We start from the raw sequence: 24,776 nt of genomic DNA, 5'->3' as shown, positions 1-24,776 counted from the left end.
CTGAAAACCTGGAGTGTTACAGAGCAAAAAAGAGAACAGACTACACGTTTAATGGAAAAATACGTCTTTAAAAGCAGAATAATAAACGCATGTGTGTGAGATGTGCTATAATTGCTGTACAATATAACACAACGATTAAGAACCAAGATATCACATCATGTAGCCGAAAAAGAAGTTACATCTAGACCTGGAATCGAATTCTCGAACTCGAGTATTCTAACGTAAAACTTTACCCACTGTATTAACTGAGCAACACAGTCACAAAACTATACACTTGTTGTGATGTCCTTTTTCTATCGAAAATATGCACAGAACGAATTTTTGTTACTCTTTTGTACTGTTAGTTTGAAACAGATCACGTTGTGCACAAAGTTTGGTACATCTTGTGAGCGTGTCAAAAAAAATGAGGAAGTTGGCATAACTCAATAGCAACATCTGCCACATCTCAAAATTAGCATCAGCACAGTCAGGTCAGTGAGATATAAGAAGAACTGAAAGAGAAAGCTGTCGACAGTCTTAAACTGTAATATCTTTGCAATAGCTCTGGTTATTTAGAAGCACAGGTTCAATAGCATGTTTCCAGTTTACTATTGATGCAAAGCGATTGAAGTGGGTAACTGCGAGTCATGTGTTGCCACGCGCGAAGAAGCTGAACTCAAGATCTGGCGGTGTAGCAGTGCTTCGAAATACTGTGAATGCAGCGATCGAAGAAATAAACTACTTTGAAGATAGATGACGCAACATAATGTATCATTTTAGCTTTTTACTCCATCGAAAAGGCGGACGTTACCGATAAGAGAAACTCGCAACAGACTATCATGGCAGTAATAATAAGAGGCGGTCCAGTTCTTAGCTTTTCCTGATTAACATGAATTACATTATTCTAATGTTTGGAATTAAACCTTGTTCTCTGCATTACATGTGACACTAATGCCCATTCTCACAAGGTGGGCATCTTGCAGCAGAACTTGGCAGATCTTCAACATCCTCAAACATCCACCGTATTCACCTGACTTGGTACCATCAGACTTATCTGTTCCCAAATCTCAAGAAACATCTCAGGGGAAGACGATATCTGAACAGTGAGGATGAGTGGTTTGCGGCACAATCGAAATCTTTTGGACTAAAGAAACTGGATCAAAGATGCCATAAATATGTTGAGTTCAGAGAGGGATACGCTGAGTAATTTTCAAACCCATAACAGACTTAGAGAAGGCTTTGGACAATGTTGACCGGACTACTCTCTCTCAAATTCTAAAGGTGACAGGGGAAAATACAGGGAGCGAAAGGCAATTTGCAATTTGTACAGAAACCACATGGCAGTTATACAAGTCGAGGGACACGAAATGGAAGCAGTGGTTGGGAAGGCAGTGAGACAGGGTTGCAACCTATCCCCGATGTTATTCAATCTGCATATTGAGCAAACAGTAAAGGAAAACAAAAGAAAAATTTGGTTCAGGAATTAAAGTCCAGGGAGAAGAAAGAAAAACTTTGAGGTTTGCAGATGACATCGTAATTCTGTCAGAGACAACAAAAGACTTGGAAGAGCAGTTGAACGGAATGGACACTGTCTTGAGAAGAGGATACAAGATGATCAACAAAAACAAAACGAGGATAATGGAACGCCGCGCGGGATTAGCCAAGCGGTCTGGGGCGCTGCAGTCATGGACTGTGCGGCTGGTCCCGGCGGAGGTTAAGAGTCCTCCCTCGGGCACTTAGGTTAAGTAGTGTGTAAGCTTAGGGACTGATGACCTTAGCAGTTAAGTCCCGTAAGATTTCACACACATTTAAACATCTGATAATGGAACGTAGTCGAATTAAATCAGGTGATGCTGAGCGAATTAGATTAGGAAATGAGACACTTAAAGTAGTTGACGAGTACTGCAATTTATGCAGCAAAATAACTGATGGTGGTCGAAGTAGAGAGGACATAAAATGTAGACTGGCAATGGCAGGAAAAGCGTTCTTGAAGAAGAGAAATTTGTTAACATCGAATACAGACTTAAGTGTCAGGAAGTCGTTTCTGAAAGTATTTGTACGGAGTGTAGCCATGTATGGAAGTGAAACGCTGGCGATAAACAGTTTAGACAAGAAGAGAATAGAAGCTTTTGAAATGTGGTGCTACAGTAGAATGCTGAAGATTAGGTAGGTAGATCGTTTAACTAATGAGGAGATACTGAACAGAATTGGGGAGAACAGAAATTTGTGACACAACCTAACTAGCAGGGGTCGGTTGGTAGGACACATTCTAACGCATCAAGGTATCACCAGTTTAGTACTGGAGGGGCGTGGGGGTTAAAATCGTAGAGGGAGACCAAGAGATGAATGCAGCAAGCAGATTCAGAAGGATGTAGGTTGCAGTAGTTACTCTGAGATGAAGAGGCTTGCACAGGACAGAACAGCACGGAGAGCTGCATCAAACCAGTCCGTGGACAGGAGAGAACACTAGCATTATTTTTTCTTTACAAAGCCAAGGACTTGCCAGCGCCCCCTCGTATATGTTTATGTGGCCGTGGCTTGAGATTCGTTTGTCGAGGCGCAACCACGAGCGAAAGCAGTCAGGTGCGGCCGTTGAGAGAGCGCCGGAAGTCGTGCGGCCGACTGCAACCGGCAACCGCCGCACAGCCTAGCGCACTTCCGGTGGGAAATCGCCTCGGCGCTGGCGCTCTCGCTCTGGCTCTCGCTCTCTCTCTCTCTGTATGTGCGTTATTCGAACGAAACGCTGAGCAGATGGTTCGACTCGCTCAGCTGGCATTGAGCTTCAACAGATGAACACTACACGCCTTCAACCTGCCAGGTACACGTCATTCGGGGGCCACCTGTTTCGTTCTTTGATTGCTACGTTCCTTCTGCACGTCTACTGAGGCCACGAACACGCAAGAAAAGTGTAATGAAGCATATACGGTCACTACATCTTAATGAACAAAACACTGCGCTTAAGTTATTATGTTTATGGAACACGCTGCAGGGAAATTTCCCGATTTCGCCGGACTGGGACTCGAACGTAGGTATGCGGAGAGACATATTTGATAAGACGGAGATAGACGTATTGGCATAAGAATGCTCCGGCTTCCACCGTTAGAGATGCTGTTGTCTGTAAATACATGGGCCTCGGAAGGCTGGTTCTAGTACCGGTTAGGTTCACGACGCCAAAGTGTTACGAAGTTTCAATTAGATTTCCTGTTTTCTGACAAAACTGGCAAGTGCGGTTAACACCACTACCATAAAATATACATCCCGCGCCCAGGTTCGATTCCCGGCGAGGTCAGTGATTTTCTCTGCCTCGTGATGACTGAGTGTTGTGTGATGTCCTTAGGTTAGTTAGGTTTTAGTAGTTCTAAGTTCTAGGGTACTGATGACCATAGATGTTAAGTCCCATAGTACTCAGAGCCATTTGAACCATTTGAGCCATAAAATATGCAAACGTAAACGTGAGTACTATGTAGCTTTGAGATACGAAGTCAAATGGCAAACAGTTTGCGTCTATCAAACAGATGATGCGTGTATAAAGAGTAATAATTTGAAAAAGTTATGGTGGAAAAAATCACAACGAGGAATGTCTAGCTCTCATTCAAGAGAGGCCAAACTCTAGGAATCAGCGTATCAAATCGAAACTTGAGAATACAATTAAGTAATTTAGTAATAACACAAATATTTTTTCCCGTTCAGGAACTTAAAACGAATACAGTACAATGAATTAAGCCGTGCGAGCAGTAAACTGGGTTGAACCAGTTCAATTTTGTTGTGCCACTAAGTTAATAATTCACATTTCTGAAAAAAAGAGGTTTGTAGATCTTCAGGTATTTTAACATGTTTTTAATTGGACATCAATACACTACGCTGCAGACAAATGTGTTTGTTTTTACCTACGTATGTGAAACACCGCCGGCCGGAGTGGCCGTGCGGGTCTAGGCGCTACAGTCTGGAAACGAGCGACCGCTATGGTCGCAGGTTCGAATCTTGCCTCGGGCATGGATGTGTATGATGTCCTTAGGTTAGTTAGGTTTCATTAGTTCTAAGTTGTAGGCGACTGAAGTTAAGTAGCATAGTGAGAAAGAGCCATTTGAACCCTTTTCTTTGTGAAACACCTCTTCCCGAAGCAGAGCTGCTTTTACGAAAACTAGTCCTTTCAGGAAGTCGTCCTTTATGTTCCGTGAGGTAAACGAGAAGAGTAATAAATAACTGTCACTGCTTACAAGTGAACATTTGCATTTCATAGGATTTAGCAGCTACGCGTGCGCCGAACTGTTTCTTTACGTTCGTTTCACCCACATCTGAGCGACATAACCCAAGCATTCTACATGAAGCCGTCCAGAGGCTTCTACCTATCTTCAGCTCTTCTTACGATACGCTACAGAGGTTGAATCATGTTTCCTTTTGCAGCTGATCTATCAAATTTTTTTCGTGGTGGTGATGTTGCCTCGACCTCATCTTTTGCATCGTATCTGCATCCCACCTCATTATATGATAATGGAATTGCAGATCCAGGTCACGGCGAATTCCGCCGTGACAAAGCAGTCCGAAGTTATGAACGAGATAAGTTAGTTAACTAGAAGAAGGGATCGGTTGGTAGGACATGTTTTGAGGCATCAAGGGATCACAAATTTAGCATTGGAGGGCAGCGTGGAGGGAAAAAAACCGTAGAGGGAGACCGAGAGATGAGTACACTAAGCAGATTCAGAAGGATGTAGGTTGCAGTAGGTACTGGGAGATGAAGTAGCTTGTACAGGATAGAGTAGCATGGAGAGCTGCATCAAACCAGTCTCAGGACTGAAGACAACAACAACAACCACCACAAGTTAGTTAAATACTTTCATGTTGCATGGATTTTTTCTACGATCTGCTTCCCATAACCGCACAGACGGAGAATACAATAGGCAGAATATTCGTGTTTCTACAATGTTCTGTAGCATCAGATCTTGGTATTCAACACATCTCGGAAGATATGCCACTTTTCTGTCTTACTCATATTCACCCGTTTCGTTGGAGGTTGAACAAAGATACACGAAAGTGATTAACGATTACAGACATATTAAGGCTATACATAAGTGGTGCTGCAGAAAGGCAACATGTCACTCGGAGAACAGCAAAATGACGGTATCTACGCGAACAACGTGAATTAAAAACCAAAAGACTGCGCATCCTATACTGTTACTTCACTCGCGACCATCCAAAGAGCGCCCTTTAAACGACGGTCTGGAGAAGTGTGGCAACACGCGAGCGGGGGATGACAGTGCAGTGACGGTGAATGATCCCGTGCTCCGAGTGAGGCGAGTGACGTCGGTTTGCCTTTCTGGTCTCGGCGCGTACATCGCGTTTAAAACTAGACACGGCTGCGCGGCCATTCTTCAGCTCGCACGTCACACCGTGAATCGGCTCTGGAGAAGCGCACACACCTGCGCGGAATAATCAAAGCCGGCGCCCGGAACTAGCATCATAAACAATGGCTGAGCCAAACACGGTTCTCTGACGAGCATGTGGCCGGGCCGTAAATCATACAGTCACTAGACTAACATTCAACAGCGTTCTTGTCGCAGGCCTCTCTGCAGGAACAAACACACGCACGGGCAACATGCCGAGTAAAGTCTAATATTTGCTCCTCATTTCCGTCGCCCTCCACACTGAAGCAGTCGTGCGATTCTTTTGTAAAATACTTCCAGCAGGTTTCGGGAGTCTGTTTTTAGCAAGCTCCCGCGTTCGCTCAATTCCGGACGGGAAATTGATACTGTTCATAGATTAAGAGCAGGCTACGAGGGTACCAACAAAACGAAAGAACTGTTAAAGTTAATATCCTCTCCAAATTATGATCATCGCGCAGTTGACGCAGACGCCCTGCATTTTTATTGGAGTGTGTAAAATATAATAAAAAAACGAAGGGCGAAATCTCTATATGAACAATTCAAAACTGCTGATTAATTCTCACCCTGGATAGTTCTAAGTTCCCTGAACTGTCAAAAATGCAAATGTGCTTAGAAAATCATTAGACTTTGCAGAAGGGATCTTTAAAAATATTTTATGTTTGTATTTATCATCCATTTGGCTCCTTAATTTGTTAATTCATGAAAAGCTTAACTCTTGAGTGTCACAACGTTCAGTGTCTTTATATTTAGGAAAACAAAGTGTGCAAATATTAGTTTTAAAATTTTTTTGCGTCTTCTTGCCCTATCAATAAAGTAATTTCTAGGCTGATTAGGTCTTCACCAAGGAGTCCCCTCCATTACGTTTCCATATGTGTGCGAGTATTTTCAGTATTCGCATTTGCCGCTGTGTGAATACAGTATAGAAAATAATATTAACTGTGGACATTACTTATCTGTGTATGAATGAATATAGTCTGTATTTCAGTTACAGCTAACAGGCTGGAAGGTGAGGAATAAATAAATAAATAAAAAGTGTATGTGAATTTCATACTGCTTTGAAACATCTTCATCAACTTAATTTGTAATTACGCATGCTGGTTCTTACATTTGCATACTCCATAAGACTGACACGTTGGTGCTATAACCTGCTCTTCACCTTGTCCATAGAATTAGTATCAGGCTGTAAAGGGCTACAACAGGAGGCTTTGTAACACAATTCGGTGAAAAATGAACGTCGATTTCAGTCATAATTTTTTTTAACTGCTCCACAATGCGTTTTAAACCCTTTGGATACACATTCAGGCATTTGTTATATTAAAAACCAAGATATATATTAGATGTAGCGTTTCTCTACCTATTACGAAAAATCACTCACTACAGGTTACATATGTTACGTTAATGAAAGAGATATCAAACATGACAGGTGCAACTCTGCTTACCGACACTATTTACTTTGAGTTTTGGTGGCTTTATAATATTAGAACGCTGAGTTAATTGCAGTACTGAAGTTCACATAGGTTGGCGGGTCTTACAGACGGTCGGCATGCCAAGTACCGGTCGCAAAACAGTTGACGGAAGGTTTTCTTTCCTTGTTGGTTCCCGAGAAGAGATAGCAGCTTGGCAGTAACCCTTCGGAATGTGTCTTATCAGTTACGTGTTGACGAGTTCTTGTCAAGATCCCTCTTATTCGAAAATATTTCTGCTAAATTATTAAAAACTTTTTGTAGGTAGCTTCCAGTTCGTTGACGAGTTTGAGATTGTTTCCTTTAGTCCCAGAGACTCACACGTCCTTAGCTAACGCTCGTTTTCTGAAAAAAAAAGTGTGCAAATAGTGTTTTAACCTTGAGTTTTTACTTATTTAACGACTGCATAATGCACAGCAGCCCTGCAACGTTCTTTACATATAATACTGCTGTTTGTCTTACTATTATCTCAAAGTATGCATTGACTAATGACTAAATACTCATTTGGTTAGAAAGAAATTTTCACGTAAGTCATCCTGCAGTGATTGGCTGTTTGATACACTGATTCGATATAGGAAATAACGTAAGTTAGCTAACAAGTTGCTTAATCCAAAATTGGCACTTATAAACCAACGTCTTCCAATCTTATGAACTTACACTATCGTAGCGTAACTGTGCAATTTTCGCAATCTTTAGCAACTAAGGAATTATATGTGAAATAATTAATTAAACTATTTGTTTTGAAACGGAACCCTTTTGCTTTCCTTTTTGTAATTTAAATGTATCGCGGTCGATAACAGATGAATGGCTGAAACGGAAAGAAAGGAACTGCTTACACAACAAGGATAAATTATCGTGGAAAGTAGTTTCCTTCGACACACTTCCTACAAAACAAACTGATTAACAATAAAATAATTCCTCAGCTACTACCGCACAAATTGTGGCTGTAAGATAATAGCTGATCACACTCATCGAAAGATGAACTGCTGATTTCTGAAAAAAAAAGTTATATAGTTTTCCGTATACTTCGTAAATTAATTCAGGCAACTGGCGGGATGGTTTGTGCTCTAAATCGACGCCGGACTACCTGTTCCATTCTTGTCAAACCAGATTGTATATTATTCATGGTTTTTGTTCATAACCTGTAATATGACATGCCCAATACCTTTGTAAAAGTGACCCACTGATGAGTAACTCTACTACCATTACTACTACATCGTGGTCGGCTACAGGACAAGGGAGCAGAAGCTCTGCCTTTGCACAGACCGGATTTCCGCGGCAGGCACACGAGCGACTTCGCTCGAATTCAAGGACGAATGAAATTCAGATTCCTCCCGGTGAGCGTCATACACTCCGCCGATTACCACAGTGACTTCTGCCGTCGCCACTAGTGATCGGCGTCACGCTACAAGGAAATGCTACTCAATGCAATTCTTTAAGTCACGCGACGGCAACTGTCAGGGGTGCACTTTGTCAGACACTTGAAAGCGGAAGCTCTTATGGCAGCTTAGTTGGCTGAGATGAAGTACGTTCCCAACACAGAGGAATCCTGATGGAATTCCGTTTTCCTGGAGGCATACGAGTCTCAACTTTATCTCTGATAATGATAGAAGCTGATGTAATAAATTGAAATTTGTACCACGGCCGGGACTTGACGCCGGGTCTCCCTCTTACTAAGCAGATGCGCTAACCAACACACCACTGAAGCAGCGTAGCTACGACAACTGCATGGACTATCCTAGTCCAACGCCCTCCCTAATACAAACTTTAATTCACGCCATCAGACCACTTTCCCCTTCAGGATGCTCCTTTTACGTACAAAGCTGGCGTGGCATTCCAGTATCGGAAAGCCTCGGCAATACTGACGATTTAAGAAGGGGAAACTTGGCTAAAGACGTGAATTAAAGTTTGTATTACGGAGGACTAGGGCAGTCCGTGCAGCGTGGGTAGCCACAATGCCATTGTCATGAAGTGGTTAGCACGTCTGCCTAGCAAGCAGGAGAGATGTGTTCAACTCCCGGCAATTGTATGAATTTTAATTCATTACTTCAGCTTCTATCTTTACTGATCAATTTGCCATCCGAGTAGACGTCATAAGCACCTCAACTGTTGGTGATGAAAGAGCTGACACACACTGCGTTTATCCGCTACACCCAACCCTTCAGGACGACGAGACGACTTCACAACCGTACACAGTTTACGAGCCAGCGTTGTCACAAGTCGAACAAGAGGAACACAACGGCGCGAAGAAACGCTGGGGCGCAATGTGAGCGTAGAGCACTGACGGGTGTTGTTTACGGAAAAGGCGGGCAGACGATGAATAGGAGGGCTTCCGTACGGGTCGATGCCTGAGACGGAGTGAGAAACAGAGCGGAAACTCACGTGTCGGGGCACATCGAGCGCGAGGAAGGGGCCCATGGCGGGCGTCGGCGGCGGCGTCGGCCAGCGCTTGCGGGCGGCCAACCGTGGGTCTAGGAGGCGAGCAACTGGTGGCGCCGCCGCCCGTCTCTGCGGCCACAGCTGACTCACGGCGCGTGACGTCACGCCCCTGCGTGGGAGGGAGGGGGTACGGGCGCCGAGCGGAAGGGGGCGAGCACAACGGATAAATGGGCCGGACCCCGCACTCGCCGGAAGTGTAATGTGCCGGCTGCTATAAAAGAAGCAGGCAGTGCCGCCCAACTGACAAAACATACCGACGTACGAAAAGAACCCAGCTAGACGAATACAGAATAGAACGGAACCGATTGAACACCCAGTTAAAAGACAACTAGCTGAATTCCGTATCCAAAAATGTATGTAAACACGTGAAACCTTACACCAAACACAAATCGACCAGATTCTGGAACATCTTTAAATACACTACAGGTTCCAAAGTAAAAACAGAATCACCACTACAATAAGTCGGCTCAATGCCGGCCAAAGAAAAGCTCAAATCTTCCTTGACGTTGCTCCAGCAAACTCACAGGGTGACAGACGATCCATTTTTCGACAGCGAACAACGAACTGCAATAACAAACAACACAGAATAAATCTTAACAGAAGCAGAAGTACTAAAAGACCAACAACCAGCGCACATAAGGAACATAACAGAAGAGGAAATAGACCTCGCTCTGGACACAGGAAAAATCTCTGTCCCTGGCACTGACGGAATAAGCAGACGACACCTAGGCATGGCACCAAGGACGGAGATCAACAAAGCACTCAACCACCTACTCAACGAGCACCGGCACTGAAACAAATACCGATTCAAGGGAAAATTGCCGAAGTAATAATGCTGCCAAAACCGGACATATCGCCTAAACAATCCCACGACATACAGACTCATCACGCTTCTCCTAGTAACTGGCAAATGCTTTGAAACCATCCTCAACAGACGCCTACAACACCACACAGAAGACCAAAAACTCATTCCCAACATACAAGTAGGATCCGAAAACAGCACTCCACCACAAACCCAGTCCTAAGGACCTCCAGCACTACAAGAAGAGCAATAAATATTACAGACCGCGCATCTAGGTATAGAAAGGGCTTATATAAACCTGCCACCCAGGCTTGTACCAAAAGACCTTTGCCATCTCTTTCCACATAACGCAGCTATTGAGAACCATCCTAGACAACAGACCCACAACAGTAGCGATAGACGGCAAACAGGGGTGCTCCAAGGAGCCATATTGTCACCTTTGGCATACTGCATACATACAGGGGACGTACCCTAACCTACAGGATGGAACGAAGGCTTATTATTGTATGCTGATGACACATTACATTGGTGTCATGAAAGACAACAAACGATTGCAACATACAAACATGCAATACATAACCAAATTGCATCAATGGCTCAGTAAAAGGGTAACTTAACCAAATGCCCGAAAAAAAAAGCAACCAGTTGTCTTTAGTCGTACAAATCTCAGCAGCAACAAATAAAAATCACCAGACAATGTAAAATTAAAACGCTGAGAGTAAGAAATACTGCCAAAACAAAAGCCAAGTACCTCGGACTAAATATCTACTCAACATTATCCTGGAAACACCTCTTACACGATACAATAACAAAAGCCACAAGATGACTTACGATTATTACAATTCATAAAGGGGACATATAAATGGAGCCTCGAACGACTTCCCAGTGCACACATACGAAACATTAATCAGACCTGTACTAGAATATACAGCACCTGTAAGGATGACAAACCACTACCAGACAAGCAGAATCCTAAGCACAGAAACAAAATCCTACGAGTAGTAACGAGATCCAGCCCAAGAATAACAAACACTGCCGTTTACCACACAGCAAGCAACCATTGCAACAAAGACTCATCGAGCTAACAAGCAGAACTAGACTGAACAGGAAAAACACAAATATACCAAATATGGAACTCCTCAACGTAACACCATCGCCTTCAACGTTCCGAAATTCCAATACACATTCCCTCCGCACACGATGCCACAGAGCCACGAAAGAAAATGAAAAGCCATTTGACCTACAAACTGGACCTGCCAACAACGTCAATCATCTACTAATCTACTCTGTTCTCCTATGCTAATGACAGCAAAGCATGTTTGAAATGTATGATCGTCTTGTGTGCATCTCCTGCATATCAGTGTCTTTTGGAGATTATTTATTGTAACATAAGCTATGTTTTTCTACCTACATTGAAGTTGTTCACTTCAAATGTTGCAGTGATAAGCTGGTTAGCTTTGCTTCGGATTGATAATGGTGTACTGATCGAAACCGGTAGCATTGGGCATAAAAGTAAGCAGCCGATATTCACCTACAATGAAGTTTCAAAATTATTTGACAACAGTAAAGCCCCATCTCATCAAAAATCTTAATTTACAGAAGCTTCTACAGAAGCTAAAATTCCAGAGAATAAGTCCTGCATAAGTGTAACCACTGATGATGGCACAAATATGGCGGAATATGTTCGGGGATTCAACAGAGCAATTAGTTTTCACCTAAATTCCCAGAATTTAAAGTGTTATCTTTAAAGTACAGAATGCCAGGCGCATCAAGTTTTTAATTATCATTGATTAAGCTGCATATTCTGTCTCGGATGAATCAAAACTCGGAGGTATTGTGGCAGATAGGATGAGCAACAAGAGACAAAGATTGTTGAGAAATGGCTTACAGGTGGACCCTTTCTTGTGTTCACGATAAAGATAATTGTTCTTTAAGTTTAGTCACTGAAGACACGCCAAACGACATGGGAACGCGAAAGCAAACGCCAGTACGTCTCCGTCGATATCGTAGGAGGTAATAACAGCACGTGTCTTTATACGGGATATAATGACGGGCCGATGGGGCTGTGGAAACTCTACCTACCATTTCAGGGCATTCCTGCACATATAATGTTGCTGGGTGATTTACGCATTTGTAGAACCAACCGATGGAAGGTGGTCGCACACATCCAAGAGCGAGCATGGCACCTACACATGTGACGACAACGCGAAATTGTCGCAACGTAGTTCTTATAACCGTAACTATCTGTACAGCTTGATCCGTGTCGGCTCGACTCTTAAGCACTGCAACTGACGTGGATCCGTCTGCGTCGACAATTCGACTCAAGCTACTGGGGGCTGTACTGATTGTATCCATCTCACTGCGTTAGCTTTCACTGTTCGGGAACCATGATCGCCACAGACAACGCGGTGAGTGGTAAAACGCTGATTCCGTTTCAGTTTTTCCTACAGCGTAGGTTTGGTCGCTGCCGTAAATGTTCTCAGTCTAGTAGCGAGCATAACTGGGGAATATGGTAAGCCAGCCATCAAGTGCGGCCGATTGGGCGGTCTTTTCTACATACTGAGGGCTTTCTGAATAGTGAGAAGTTTCTTGCACCTGGAACACTGACCTTCCTTCAGGCAACTCCGATTCAGCTAGAAAATGCCCAGCCATATGTGGCTGGACAAGTGCAAGCCTTCTTCGAAGAAAGATCGGCACTGCCGATTCCATGGCCGAATGTTCGCCTACCACCTTGCCCAGAGACGATGTCTAGGAAGTGATTGGCGGGCCATTTGTTCATCACGATACTCGAGCAAACTCAGTTCTTGTCTCGTAGATTCAGATACAAACCGTATGGAGGGAGGTTCCACAGAATCATGTTCAGGCTCCCCTTGACTTCATGCTACCACGTTCAGAAATTATGATAGCAAACTTGAAGCTTCTCACCATACTGAAATATCTAAGTCACAAACAGTATTGTTACCATATCCTGCGGATATGACGCTGGGGCACGAACTATGGTGGTCAAGTTTAGGCTTCCTCTGCACATCTACGTCACGCATTCTCTGGTAACAATGAGCGTTCGGTAATGTTCTCAGCACTCTGCTGTGAATGCCGTAGTCAAAATGTGTGCGAGTCCCTAAGGGACCAAACTGCTAAGGTCATCGGTCCCTAGATTGGTAACAATGAGCGTTCGGTAATGTTTTCAGCACTCTGCTGTGAATGCCGTAGTCAAAATGTGTGCGAGTCCCTAAGGGACCAAACTGCTAAGGTCATCGGTCCCTAGATTTACACACTACTTAAACTAACTTATTCGAAGAACGACACTCCCCCCCCCCCCCCCCCCCCCCACACACACACCCATGCCCGAGGGAGGACTCGGAACCTCCGGCAGGAGGGGCCGCGCAATGCCGTAGTCATTATGAGCAATGAAATGTGATCGTAGCGAGTTATTTAGTGGATTTTTATTCCATCTGTAGCGATAGTTGACGGCAGATGGTGGTGGTAAGCGACAAATTCTGCACAAGCAAGCGAGAGAGGGAATTTGCTGTAAACACGCTATCTCCAAGCGCAAAGCACGTGTATGCGCTTACTGTTAACATTCGCTTGGAACCGGCAGCAATGCAATCCCTGTCTGTGTCTCGAGCTGCGCGAATCGCTATCGTTGGTGGATCGGACTATAAAAGTAGGGGACCCAGTACGATAAACGTAACTCAGCTATGTGACAAGTTTATAGTCACAAAAGATATGAAATACAAAATTGGTAGCAGTAACCATATACATGCAGCATTCATATCCTATTGGACCTTTTCCAGATAAGCTTCATGGAGGTAGTAGCTCTCTATGGATGAGGTGCGTGTCTCCATGTGGCAACAGATGCGAATGAAAAACCCACCTCGTAGGCAAACTGACGAAGTAGATGAGATACTGAGAATGCAGTACAGGAAATGGACTTCATTGTTTTAAATCTAGAGGGTCAGACGAATGCATTCGAAGGACGAGCACGTATTACCACGAACATAGATGTCACTTTAGCAAACCGAATGGCAGCAGCTAAGATTAATGGCTGGCAAGTGCTCAAATGCAATGACCATAATGCAATTGCCCGCAAGCGGTAAATGGCAACACTAAAGCGAGACAAGCAGAGGAAACCATGATTGGCCTAGATACCAAGAAAACAGAGTGGGATGGCTTAACTGCCTTCATTGCAGCATTTCCAATGGAATCCCTTCCAATACATTCACACGTGGGTAAGCAGCTACTACCTGAACTCTATATAAAGATCACAGGACATTCACATTCCTAAGAAAATGACAAACAGTCTCGCTACAATCCTGTGGAGTCCTAGAACTCTCCATCTTGACGCGAAAGTAAGATCGAGAAGAAGAGCTTATCTATGCACTTTAAACCGACCAGAGCGCACTGTGAGGCTCCATGAATACAGGGCAGTTCAGATGCACTGCCTCATGATACCGAAAGGATACACTAGACCAAGTTTCTCCAGAGGCAATTGCAATTTGACATATGGAAAAGACTGTTTAAGTTGTCGACTGAAAAGATTAAGCGCTTACGGTCATGTCCACAATTTGTACATAGGATGGCGCTATGACGGTTGGATGGAACGAGCCAACTGAACACCAGCTAACTGCCTTGCTATCTGATGATAATACATATACAGATTCTGGAAAGAAATTCACAGCTCCGAAGTGAACTAGATAATTAATATACAATTAAATGTTTCTGGTACCTTTTGCTCAGAAAGAAGTTCTTATCGCAATTACCAACCTGAAAACTAGAAATCTCCAGGTTTCCCATGAGGCCAAGCCGAAGACAGATCCAGCGATAGTGCCCTACTTACTAAACGAGGCATTACGAATATGTAGGACATCAGACAATTTGGCTGTGATTTGCAAAAAAACTGTAAATGGTAAAAATGTATAGCTCACGTTATCTCCCTATATTTTAGGCTGTAAGTGGAAAATGGATAAACAATAAAAATAAAATAGAAATTGTGTAAAGTTATATAAGACTAATCATCTGTATACAGATCCTTTCAGTGAGGTGTATAATTACGTCGGGTACAATTTTCACAAACTTTCACATTAATTCGCAGAATGATGTTTTCTTAACAGGTATCAAACAGTATGCAGTAGCACTGCAGTGTGAATGGTAAATCGACACGATTGAATTTGGAACAACGAGTAGCAATTTTGAAGTGGTTCAGAAAACTGAAAATGTTGTAAAGGTTCAAAAATTATCGTGAGAGTATGGTATATTAACACACAATCACGATAAAAAATTCTACTCAGTTGTTACAAGTTCGAAACTAATGGCGCCATCTACAATGCGGACTAAGTGAGACCTAGATTAGCTTCTACGGAAACTAGTCCCGCCTCATCGGCTGTGTTAGACAATTTTGCACAGTCAGTACCTGTCCCTGAGAGTGCGTTTAGCAGAACCAACAGAAGCTACTTCTTCAATAAGCAGATAGTAAAACGTACGTCCCAATACTTTCGCACGGTGGCCATGTCAGAGAATGCAGAATTTTACGCGATATCCCCAGGTAGGTGAATGGGCGAGAAATAACTTCGTAGGGGACACAATTTGATCTTATGAAAGACAATAGCAGTAATGTGACATGTTACCGAGTAACAGTGTGAACTGAGTCGCCAAGTCATTTACCTCACTGATTACCTTTTAGCACATTGAATAGGACTACGTTTGAAAATCATTCACACTGTTTATCTTTAACAGCACTAGACTTGTTTCTCGGGGATGTTATGAACTGCAGAAAGTCGGTTACACTATCATGGTTTTGGCCAGCGCCTGAAAAAGAATGCGCAGCAGTGACAGTGTCTGTGCAATGAGGAGAAACTGTGTACGTCGAAGTTGATTTTAGTATTACTGTATCTGAAGTGTTTTATTGTAGTTCTGAAATGTGTGCACATTTTTGCAGCTTCCATACTCCGAGATCTTTCTTGAAGAAAGTTGTTACAGCAACCAGTCTTATGAGAAATAATCATTACATTCGCAAAGTCAGAAGTATTCACAAAGGAGGAAATTATGAACCATACCTTTCTCTACAATTAAATTCAAAGCGTCCAGCTGAACTTCTACATGTGTATTCTTTTAATCGGTTCAATGTATGTTTTTTGTTTCAATCTGCGTTTTTATCGCGTTTCAGTAATCAAGTTGGTACCTAACTTTGATTTAGAATGAAGCGAAGTAAAAATCTATAAAGGTCTGATAATCTACTTTCAGAAAAAGCAGAGTTTGTGTGTGTGTGTGTGTGTGTGTGTGTGTGTGTGTGTGTGTGTGTTTGCGGCAGCCAGCAGAAATATGTTTATAATCAGAGTGAAGTTATTTTTGCTTGACCGCTAGTTGTACACCATAGAAGAGTTCTTTGCCACAAGTAACTAATCAGGTATGAACATGTAATAGAACTCATGTAACCACGTAATTTTCAATACAATGTGTGCAGAAGTTACATAAATAGCATGTTACACATCAAGTTCATTATGAACAAGAATTATAGAACATGTAACTAGCTCAATAACTGATTAAAATTGTTATAAAACAGAAAATGGCCATTTCATTCTCCAGATGCAAATGAATCGAATTGGTGAAATATGCCCAACGCATACATATAAAAGTATATGTATAAGTGAGAGACAGGGCGTACTCGCTGAACGTACTCAATCTTTCATGTCGCACACCCTTCATTAGGTTGAGTTTCCGTGGTCAAGAAGTGTGCTTAGTTACGGTTAAAAGCGGAATTCCCAATATACGCACATCCCCCGCGGACGTTATCATGTACATCGATTACATCGTGACGTCTTATCACCAACTGACAGAGCATGGCAAAATTACCTCGTGAAGTAATGCGGGCCAACAGTGGGCACTGGACACACTTTCTTATCACGATGGACGAGTGAAAAAGTTGGCCACGTGCGAGCAGGACCCGCGCTCTCAAACTTCCGTATAACATTAATTATGTGTACAGGCAGTTCATCCATCCCGGGAATGCAGAACTCGACGTTTTTGGCGATTGTCGACATTAATAACTGCAAGACTTTCGACTACTTTTTAAGTTTGCAGTCGGATAACAAATGATAAAATAAATTATTGTTGTGGTCTTCAGTCCTGAGACTGGTTTGATGCAGCTCTCCATGCTACTTTATCCTGTGCAAGATTCTTCATCTCCCAGTACCTACTGCAAAAGAAATTATAAACAGATAATTTTCGGATTTTTTCCTGTACTTTTACTGCAAAACCTTGCTTCTTGCCGAATTTTATGATTCTGTGTTACTGGGAAGTACCTACAGATTTCGATGAGTGAGTTTACGAATATCAAATTATGTGTCATAAATGACCATAACTTTCGATTGCATTCATTGACTTAGAAGTTTACATTTATTACACAGCCGAGGGGTCGTCGATCTTGGTATGTGACAAATTTCAACTTGACACGTCTATCCGTTCCTGTGATAATGAAGCGTCTCAACACATCTACGAACAGACAGTCGTTAACAAATGGAAAAAAATAAATCATGTGACATAATTACAAATTAACACCTGTCCGATTTTTCCTTTAGTTGTCGAGTGAAGCTTTACTTCTTGCCAAATTTCATGATTCTAGGTCAAGGGGAAGTACCCTACAGATTTCGATGAATGAGTTTCCCAGCCTCAAAATACGAGACATGAATGGCTTGTAGAAGCTTAAGCTCGTTACACCGCTAAAGGACCGTAGCCCTGAGCATGTAATACAAATTTCAACTCGGTACATTAACACGTTCCTGAGAAAAAGAGATCTTAGCCATCGGACGAACGGACGGACAACAAATTGGTCCTAAAAGACTTCCGTTTTTATCGATTGTGGTACGGAACCCTAAAAATGTTTATATAACATAGTACATCAATCCTGATGCTTTTATATAACTGAGAAAAAGGATGGTCATTCTACACTGGATTTGTAAGAGCTTTTTACCTACTATCCACAGCACCTAACTACAGACAACCAATTTTCAAATGGTTCAAATGGCTCTAAGCATTATGAGATCTGAGGTCATCAGTCCCCTACACTTAGAAACTACTTAAACCTAACTAATCTAAGGACATCACACACATCCATGCCCGAGGCAAGATTCGAACCTGCGACAGTATCAGCAGCGCGGTTCCGGACTGATGTGCCTAGAGCCGCTCGGCCTTCGCGCAGGCCAACCAATTTTACAAAATGTAATACGTGAGAAGGGAGTAAATTCAGATTCACGAAGTAGTATCCTGTTAATTTTCGGCCTGTTAAAGCAACCATCGCTGTAAAACATAACTCATTCGAGGCACTTTTATTTACCCCACCCTGTACATCCGAGGGACGATCCATAACTAACGCAACATATTTTTTCTCGGCCAATTTCGGTTGAAAAAATGCGTAATTTGCTGTGGGACATCGTAGAATACTCTCACGTCACTCTCGGCAATGTTGGAACGTGCGGACGCACTTATTCTAGGAGACCACTGGATCAAAATCGAACACCTCGCTGCTCAGCTGGACATCTATTGGTAATGCTGACACCAGTTGGGGTATTCAAAGGTGTGTGCCTGACGGGTTTCTCGCCGCCAAACAGAAGACCATAATAAAGACAGCGCAGGACCATCTGGGCGGAATTGTTTGCGCGTTACGAGGCTGATTGTGACAATTTTTTCTGGAACATCGTCACAGGCGAGGTAACATGGATTCATCATTTCGAACCGAAAACGAAAGGGCAATCCACAGAGTAGCGCCACACCACCTCTCCTCTGAATTAAAAGTTCAAACCCGCACTCTCAAGCGGTGAAGTCATGCGGCGGTCTTCTGGGGCTCTGAAGAGGTTATTCTGCTTGATATCCTGCCTGGTGCTGCAACGAACAGCTCTGGAGTGTACTTCGTTACCCTCTGGAAATCGAAGAAACCACTTCAGCGTGTTCGTCGCCACAAAAATGCGAATGAACGTCTCCTGCTCCATGACAACAAAAGGCGACACGCAAGTCTGCTCACCTAAAATAAGCTCACAAAATTTCATTGGTCTGATTTTCCTCATCCGCCTAATAGACCGGATATCGCACCTTCCGACTTCCATCTGCTTGGTCCAATGGTGCATTCTGCGGGAATCGGCACGTGAATTATGGGGAGGTTACTGCTGCAGCAAGACGAGTAAAGTGGTATCACTGAAGGATACAGGCCCTCCCAGTAGGGTGGCGAAAGGCTGTCGCAGCTTCCAGTGGTTATGGTCAAGGGTACACGTATCAAGCTGAGGTAAGGGATCGGTCTGGATACGACAGAGTCGAAAGTTATGAGAGAAAGTCGTTGAGATACTTCTGCTAGTGAAATATGTGTAACGGCACCGTTGTTGATATGTAGTATGTGACAAAACAAGAGAAAGAAGTACACCAAAAATGGTTCTAAAAGGCATACCGTAACAGCTTTGAGGACTTACACGGTAGAAGAGATGTCTTTCTCAATATACTAGATGTGTTTCTGCAAAATTGTATCACTGCACGACACATCGTTCAGGAGATATGACGTCATAAACATTGAGATTTAGAGTTTTGCGTTCTCAGCAATTAACGTTTTACATGTTTATCGTCAAGTATCTAGCGCATTAACTCGTTCTTAAAGTAATTAGACATCGGAACTCTTTTTACAGATGGGGATTCGATTCTTTAAAGAATATGCGGTGAGGTTCATTGGTGATATTTCTAAGGTATTATTCTGTATACGCTGCAGTGGGTGTGGATCTAGTGGTATAAATATTTCCTTTGTTCCTTCCCTGCTTCTCTAGCTTTCTTGCTGTATATTATTTTCTGCTAATAGATCTTCAAGGTTTAGTTCGCAATGGGTAGCAACCTGGGGTACCAGTTACAGAGACGCCGTTATTCGACATCAGACCTGTCAACCAGACAGCGGCCTTAAAATTCGCAGCGCCCGCCGGCTATCGATTCACGCCACAGCCATTAGCGCCCCCGTCACGTGGGTCCCGACAGCTGGACACGAAACGTCCTTTTTGCTTGCTGGTCACAGCCAGACAGAGGGCCGCGTGTGCACCAGTGTGGGAACACCGCGTGGCGCGGTGCCTGCGTCACGTCTCTGCTGCACGCCGATGGTCGCGGTTCACAGAGGACCACTGGGGACGTCTTACAAAGCAACATTCTGGGCACGATAACAACACTGGTTGTAACAAAGTCAAAGATATCTCCAGTGGGAGACCTCGTTAATCATTTTCCGATCACACGAATTAAGGAGCTAGTCTCTAATCATTAACAAATACGGAAGAAGTTCTATGGCAAGCTGATGGCAACGTCGTCTCTGGCCCCAAGTCGAACAAAGAACAAAAAAATGGTTCAAATGGCTCTGAGCACTATGGGACTTAACATCTGATATCGTCAGTCCCCTAGAACTTAGAACTACTTAAACCTAACTAACCTAAGGAGATCACGCACATCCATGCCCGAAGCAGGATTCGAACCGTAGCGCTCGCGCGGTTCCAGATTGTAGCGCCTAGAACCGCTCGGTCATTCCGTCCGGCAACAAAGAACACTGCATGTCGTCGCCAATTCTTACCTTTAATAGTTGCTTGGAGAACTGCCAGATATGCTGAAAAGTAATGCCTGCGAATTTTTAAGTGAAAAATATTAAAAGCATTTTAAATAAAGCAAACCTTATTAACATTCTACATCTTTATTCCTCCTGCATAGATATTTATTTTTCACCATAGTCTCTCGCAATCAGAGAACAGTTTCTTGATATCGTCATTGTAGCAAGTTTGACTTACTTGGAGGAGCCACAACCTCACCTCGCTAGCACCGATTCATCTCTGTCAAACTGAAGTCGTCGAAGGTGTCATTTAAGATTTGGAAACAGATAAAAATCGGATGGGGTCAAGTCAGGGCTGTACGCAGGATGATCCATGACGGTGAACCCAAAGTGTCGGATTGTTGCAGATGTCGCAGCACTCGTATGTGGTCGGGCACTGTCATGCTGAAGGAGAGAGCGCTCCATGTGTGAACGAACTCTTCGAACTCGAAACCCGATCGTAGCACTCTATTTCTCACGCATCGACATAGTTACCTTAAGCCGGTATTCACGACGATCCGCCGCGAACGGTACTGGTCTAGCGCGACAGCCATCTAGCGATAGATCGGGTGAAGCTACGAAAATTAACAGACACATTATCCGCGCGCTGGAAGAGAGAGCAGTTCTAAAGTGCCGTCAACCCGCATATGTGCAATAGACAGCGATAATTCGCGCATGCATTTTTTTTTTCAGTGAACAGGTTTCATAAATGCAAAAAATAAGCTTTTTTGCACTAGACTCTTTTATGTTAGCTGTTTGTGAAAAGATTTTTTTCTATTGATAGTTTCGTAGTCTAGAAATGAAATGGAGCAAAGAGGAATTGAGCGTCTGAAATCAGGCATACAGCGAGGAAAGGTGTATGTATGACCCATTGTGTCATAATAAGGTAGTCTGAAATCGTTTCTTTCTGAGGAATATGCATATAAAGTTATAAGGTGATTTTCGATTTGTATCGTAATACATTAGTTTACGAAAGTTCAGGTTGGATTTGATTGCACCTCTTGCTTGATTTCAACATGCCATAAAAGAGAAACTGGCAGTGAAAGGGAGAAAGTCCTTGCAGTTTGGCCCAGTGAGACAAACGAGGACTGCAAAATTCTGAGTATAGTCCAAACTTGGAAAAATAACACAATGTCACCTTTAAGTATTGGTCCTTTAATGTGTTGCAAATTGCAGTGCATACATCCACAACAACCTTTGAAATGGTGGGCAGTACTATTCTGTGTCTAAAAGCCAGACTCTTAAAAGATTCCTCATTCGCCAGGAAACAATGTGACACCAGCCTGCAACATAACAGGGCGTTCACCGGTATTTTATTAGTGATCTAGGCTGGTATGATCACAAAACCCATATAATTCTTACTCTCTAGAAGGTGAGATAGGTTCCCTCATGACTGTGTCACACTTTCTGTTTCCATCTTCTATCATGGAGGCTATGTCCATCCTAACGAAGTTCCGAAATTCTAGCGGATCTTCAGGCCTCAGTTCTTTCATTAACAGTGAATATATTCCCCTGCCTACGTCCCTTCTTGTCAACCAGGGTCGAACCCAACAACGTTTGAATTTTCATTTTCGACGCCGTTCTGTCCTAATCCGAAGATTTACTGTCACTGCCAGGGCAATAGCTCCAGAAACAAGTGGATCCTCCATGTGCAATATGCTGTATAAATGTGAATTTGTGTAACCAAGTGTCGTAATATAAAACTGTTGAGTCTGTGATTCAGAACACTACTAACCTACATAAGAGAAAAACAATTACTTAATACATAATGGTAAAAAAACAATTTCTTGTTAAATGGGAACCTTGATCTGACAAATAACTTGAACGTATGACGTTCCAGTGTATCATACAGTCGCTCTCGAGTTGCGCGAGGTAGATCAGACAGTTCTATTTTCTTTTCGCGCCTATCGTCTGCTGCTGCGCATGCGCGCTAGGTATATCCCTCGTAGATGGTGTAATAGGTCGTAAGTGAACCAGTCTGTAGTTACAGCTTCGCACGTTAAGGGCGTTGGTGCAGAGGTGTCCGGTTTAGGCGAATCGTGTAATACGGGCTTTACACATCGTCATACTACAAATTACAATTCGGTGCCCTCTAGCAGCAGACGGCTGCAAATATGCAGACATAAAGAATAAAGATGTAGAATGATAATAACGTTTGTTATATTCAAAAAGCTTTCAGATTTTTCACATAAAAAATTTGGAGGCATTACTTTTTAGCAAGCCGTAGTACTAATGACGCTATGGAATACAAAACAAAGACCTTATTTCTATTTTGAAACTCGAAATTCTATTGTTGTTAAATGTCTTTTGTACTAACTCTCCCTTGCTTTTATCTTTTGTTTCGGAGCGTCTACAGGCGATTGAAGTGTTCACAATTGATGGCGACAATTAAAATTCTGCTGGCAGTAATTTCAGTATAAAAAAGTAACGATCACTGTTAACAAAGATGTTACACAAAACTTATTCGATAAACGACAAAGAACGAAATATATGGAATGAGCAATGATATATTGTTTCGCGGTAGATGATTTTATGTTTCATTGCTCGTGTTCTCCAGAACAGTGCTTTATATAGGCATTAGATTTCACTTTAATTAAAAAAAGCAACGGAATATCTTCTTCAGACTAACTCATTCACACAAGAAACGCGGCTCTGTGCATTCACAGTGGATATGGCACTGGACTCACATTCGAAAGGTTAGTGGTTCAAATCCCATTCTGGTCATACAGATTTAAGCTTTCCGTCGCCCCCTAAATCGCCCACGGCAAATGGCGGGATCGTTTCTTTAAAGAGGACGCGACTGATTTCTTTCCCTAGTTCGAACTTGTGCTCCGACTCTTGCCACTCGTCGTCGATGGGGCGTTACAACGCCGAGCTTCCTCGATTCCTATGCTCTAAGACTGCTGCAAATTTACCGACATTGTGGTAGTCACTACCTCAACTAAATATTTAAAAATTTCATTTCACCTACGTCTCCCTGGAATTTTTCTAGCAGCGTTCTAGCTTTTTTATCAATCTCCTCAGAATAAAAAAAAAACTTGGCACTTAATTGTACACAGACATAAATGAAATTAATTACACCGTGAACATCTTTACCGAGCGCTACCACGCATACTATGGTATTTCCATGTCTTTCGGATATGTTGGGTAAAATTTCATTCTTTTGTGAGCTTGTTTTCAATGAAGAAACAAGCCATTCGTACAGAGGAAATGGTGAGAGTACGTAATGGCTATTAGGTGTTTCTACCGCAACTGAAAGTTTTCAAGTGGAAGTAGGGGTAATCCGATTGGTTACAAACCTATATCACTGATAACGATTTGCAGTACGATTTTGGACCGTATATTGTGTTCGACACAATCTATTACCAAATAGTCGGTACGGACTCGGAAAATATCGTTCTTGTGAAACACAACTACCTCTTTATTTGCAGGAACTAATGAGTGCTATCTACATGGGATCTCAAACTGATTCTACATTTCTAGACTTCCAGAAGGCGTTTTGCTACCGTTTCCCACGAGACACCACATAGAATAGGCGGTGGACTTCGAATACGTCTAAACAGGGGCAACTCTCTTTGAATTATCGCAAAATAGGGAGAGAGTGCTACGTACATGTTAAGTGAGTTGGGGTGGCGACCAATATAACATCGAACATTTTTCGTTGTGGCGAGAGCTTTTCACTAAATTTCAATCACCAGCTTGCCCAATGAATGTGAAAACAGTTTCTTGTCGCCACCCTATATAGCGAGAAATCATCGTAATAAAATGAGAGAAATCAGAGCTATTAAGGATAGATTCCAGTGTTCTTCTTCCCATGCGCTGTTAGCGTGTGAAACGGTAGAGAATTAGTCTGGAGGTGATTCGAAGAACCCCCGACGAGTAATTCAGTGTGCATTGCAGAATAATCATGTGGATGTGGATCGCAATATACAATGCATGTGCACGTGCAACTTATCGCCTCTTTAGAAGTTTGAGAAAAGACGAATCACTGGCATGAGAAATATGGGAGCGTCATACCGACAGATGGTACAGACAGCTGGTTGTAACGCGGCGACTGCAGAACAAGTGATAACGGGATAGACTCAGGACAACAGATTGGCAAGAACAGTAGGCCTGGCTGCTTT

General features: G+C 42.9%; 1 protein-coding gene across 6 annotated transcripts in view; it reads right to left on the bottom strand.

Moving 5' to 3' along the window:
• The window catches only part of LOC126276727 (regulator of G-protein signaling loco), a 236,652-nt gene that overhangs the window by 75,619 nt on the left and 136,257 nt on the right, over positions 1–24,776 (bottom strand). The window contains exon 1 of one of the 6 annotated variants that reach the window (XM_049977305.1): positions 9,206–9,305. The exons of the other annotated variants lie outside the window; for them this stretch is intronic. Within the exon in view, the coding sequence (XP_049833262.1) occupies positions 9,206–9,241 (36 nt within the window). The 5' untranslated portion in view covers positions 9,242–9,305. Of the gene's footprint in view, positions 1–9,205; positions 9,306–24,776 lie in introns of those variants that run through there. 6 annotated transcript variants of the gene reach the window in all.

This window comes from Schistocerca gregaria, chromosome 1 (genome assembly GCF_023897955.1).
Source record: "Schistocerca gregaria isolate iqSchGreg1 chromosome 1, iqSchGreg1.2, whole genome shotgun sequence".
NCBI lineage: Eukaryota > Metazoa > Arthropoda > Insecta > Orthoptera > Acrididae > Schistocerca > Schistocerca gregaria.
The sequence above is the reverse complement of the archived record's forward strand: the minus strand, read 5'-3'. Positions and strand labels throughout refer to the sequence as shown.